The sequence below is a fragment of the Hordeum vulgare genome, chromosome 5H, assembly GCF_904849725.1.
Source record: "Hordeum vulgare subsp. vulgare chromosome 5H, MorexV3_pseudomolecules_assembly, whole genome shotgun sequence".
NCBI classification, from domain to species: Eukaryota; Viridiplantae; Streptophyta; class Magnoliopsida; order Poales; family Poaceae; genus Hordeum; species Hordeum vulgare.
Genome location: NC_058522.1, coordinates 24,999,990 through 25,001,937, shown reverse-complemented (window position 1 = coordinate 25,001,937; position 1,948 = coordinate 24,999,990). Strand labels below are relative to the sequence as shown.

Here is a 1,948-nt window from a genome sequence, read left to right as displayed (position 1 = left end):
TTTGAAAACAAGCTCCATGAAGCCCGGACTCCATTCGCATTTTCCGGTAGAGACTGTAATTCCCAAGTTTCTGATTGACGTTGTATTATCAGAATTGTTCCCCCAAGATGAATAAAAAATTTCTTGATGGCGGTTCTAAAAATAGAGTTAATAAAGTTGAAATAGTTGGCCCTTATAAAAGAGGAAATAAATCATGCACTCCCTTTGTTCCATAATGTAAGACGTTTCTTGACGTTAGAAGTACGCTTACAAAGCATCTTCAATGCTGAGTGAGATCCTCCTGACTTAGATTATCAATGACATGTGGGCCCCACATCAAACGGGTCCACATGACAGTCACACCTTAAGTCGTACAACCGTAACCCCCCTCCCTGCAGTGCTAAAATAAAATGACCTGCAGAGCACTTACGCATAATCACCTGATAGAGAAAACAGAGCACTTACGCATACGTGCTACACAATTCTCCACTGTCCACTGCACACGCATCTACAAGACCCTCTCCCGCGCACTAGACCCAGACAGCACCTGCGTTACGGAGCAGCGGCACAAGCTTGCCGCTGAGGTGAAGGGACATGACCTTGTCGGTGGATCCGACGAGCCTGCCGCCGATGAACACCGCCGGCACGGCCGGGTTCCGGCCGAGGAGCCTCGCCAGCGCCTTCTCCATCTCCTTCCCCCTAGGGTCCTCGTCCAGATCCACCTCCGCCGGGTTCGCCCCGAGGTCCCGGAAGAGGCGCGTCACCGTGTGGCACATGCAGCAGGAGCTCATGCTGAATATCACCACCGCCCGCTGCCCCGCCAGCTTCGTCACCTGCTCCATCAACCTCACCCGACCTTGATCTTCACCACGAACTCAAGAACAATGTTGTTGATGTAGATGTCTTCGCGCGGTGCTAGACTGCTGGTGCTAGTGAGTCTTTGAGTTGTCCTAGCTCGCTTGCTTGGAGTTGGGAACGGGGGCGTCTGCATATATAGCCATGGAAATGTGCACCGGCCGGCTGGATGAGCTTGGAGCAATTTGATCGACCCGAGAAAAAGGTTCGGATAAATGCCGAGCTCCTTTAATTTGTGCGGCTCCACGTATGGGTCTAGTGTGGAGCATCGAATATTTGAAGGGCAATGGCGATGCGGCAACCTGCAGATACCAAATGGGCCATGATACAATGGATCGTATTGTTGATAAGGCCTGGAGCTCTGACTTTTAATAGTTCTCTTCTATCCGGAAATCTACTAGCCCCTATTCGACAAGTCAGATGAGAGAGACTTGGAGAGAGATGCAGATGCTTAGTGAGCTCATATGGTCTTCTGTAGTCTGACTTGTATAAGGGCATCTTTAACGTGGACCCTTCAAAAGGCCGCAACCGTTCGGACTGGACTCTAAAATAAATACTTTCACAGTGGGTTGACCAAACTAAGATTGTCCAACACTGTAATCCATCAGCCCGCGAACTAGTCTAGTTGTCTGAATTCCCGTAAACAGACGCAAACTGAGCGGGGTTTTGTGGGAGTTCGAACAACCGTCACATAGGACTCCGACACCCCAGATACACTCAAATCCCCGTCCAAGTTAACTTTTCTTCCACTCCAGCCTTTCTCCCGCATTGCTTTACATCCGCACCCCTCCTCATCTCACACCATCATCGTACCTCTTCGGCCTCCATCCATGCATCCTCAAACGTCTCCAACCCTCACCCACATGCGTGCGAGCGTTGGACCATGCGGACTGTTAAACATTATACCGTGACTTGCTGTCACGTTTATCTCTCTCTCCTGTTTGGATCTCTTTCTTAGAGTCCAAGGTTGTTTAGATAGAAGATAGAATTGGTTAGAGGTTGTTTATCTTTCTATCTTCTCTTCTCTTTTTGATTCTGTAACAACCGTGTAAACGCCTATGAGAGGCTTTTCTCGTAAAATCAATATATACCCATGTGGGCTCTACTCGAAGGG

The 1,948-nt window shown here is 49.1% G+C and overlaps 1 protein-coding gene across 1 annotated transcript; it reads right to left on the bottom strand.

Moving 5' to 3' along the window:
* Window positions 1-207: 207 nt before the first annotated feature.
* LOC123396032 (glutaredoxin-C1) lies at window positions 208-958 on the bottom strand. Its single transcript, XM_045091061.1, has one exon. It carries the CDS (start codon window positions 819-821, stop codon window positions 510-512), a length of 312 nt encoding a protein of 103 aa, XP_044946996.1. The 5' UTR covers window positions 822-958; the 3' UTR covers window positions 208-509.
* Between the last annotated feature and the right edge of the window lie 990 nt (window positions 959-1,948).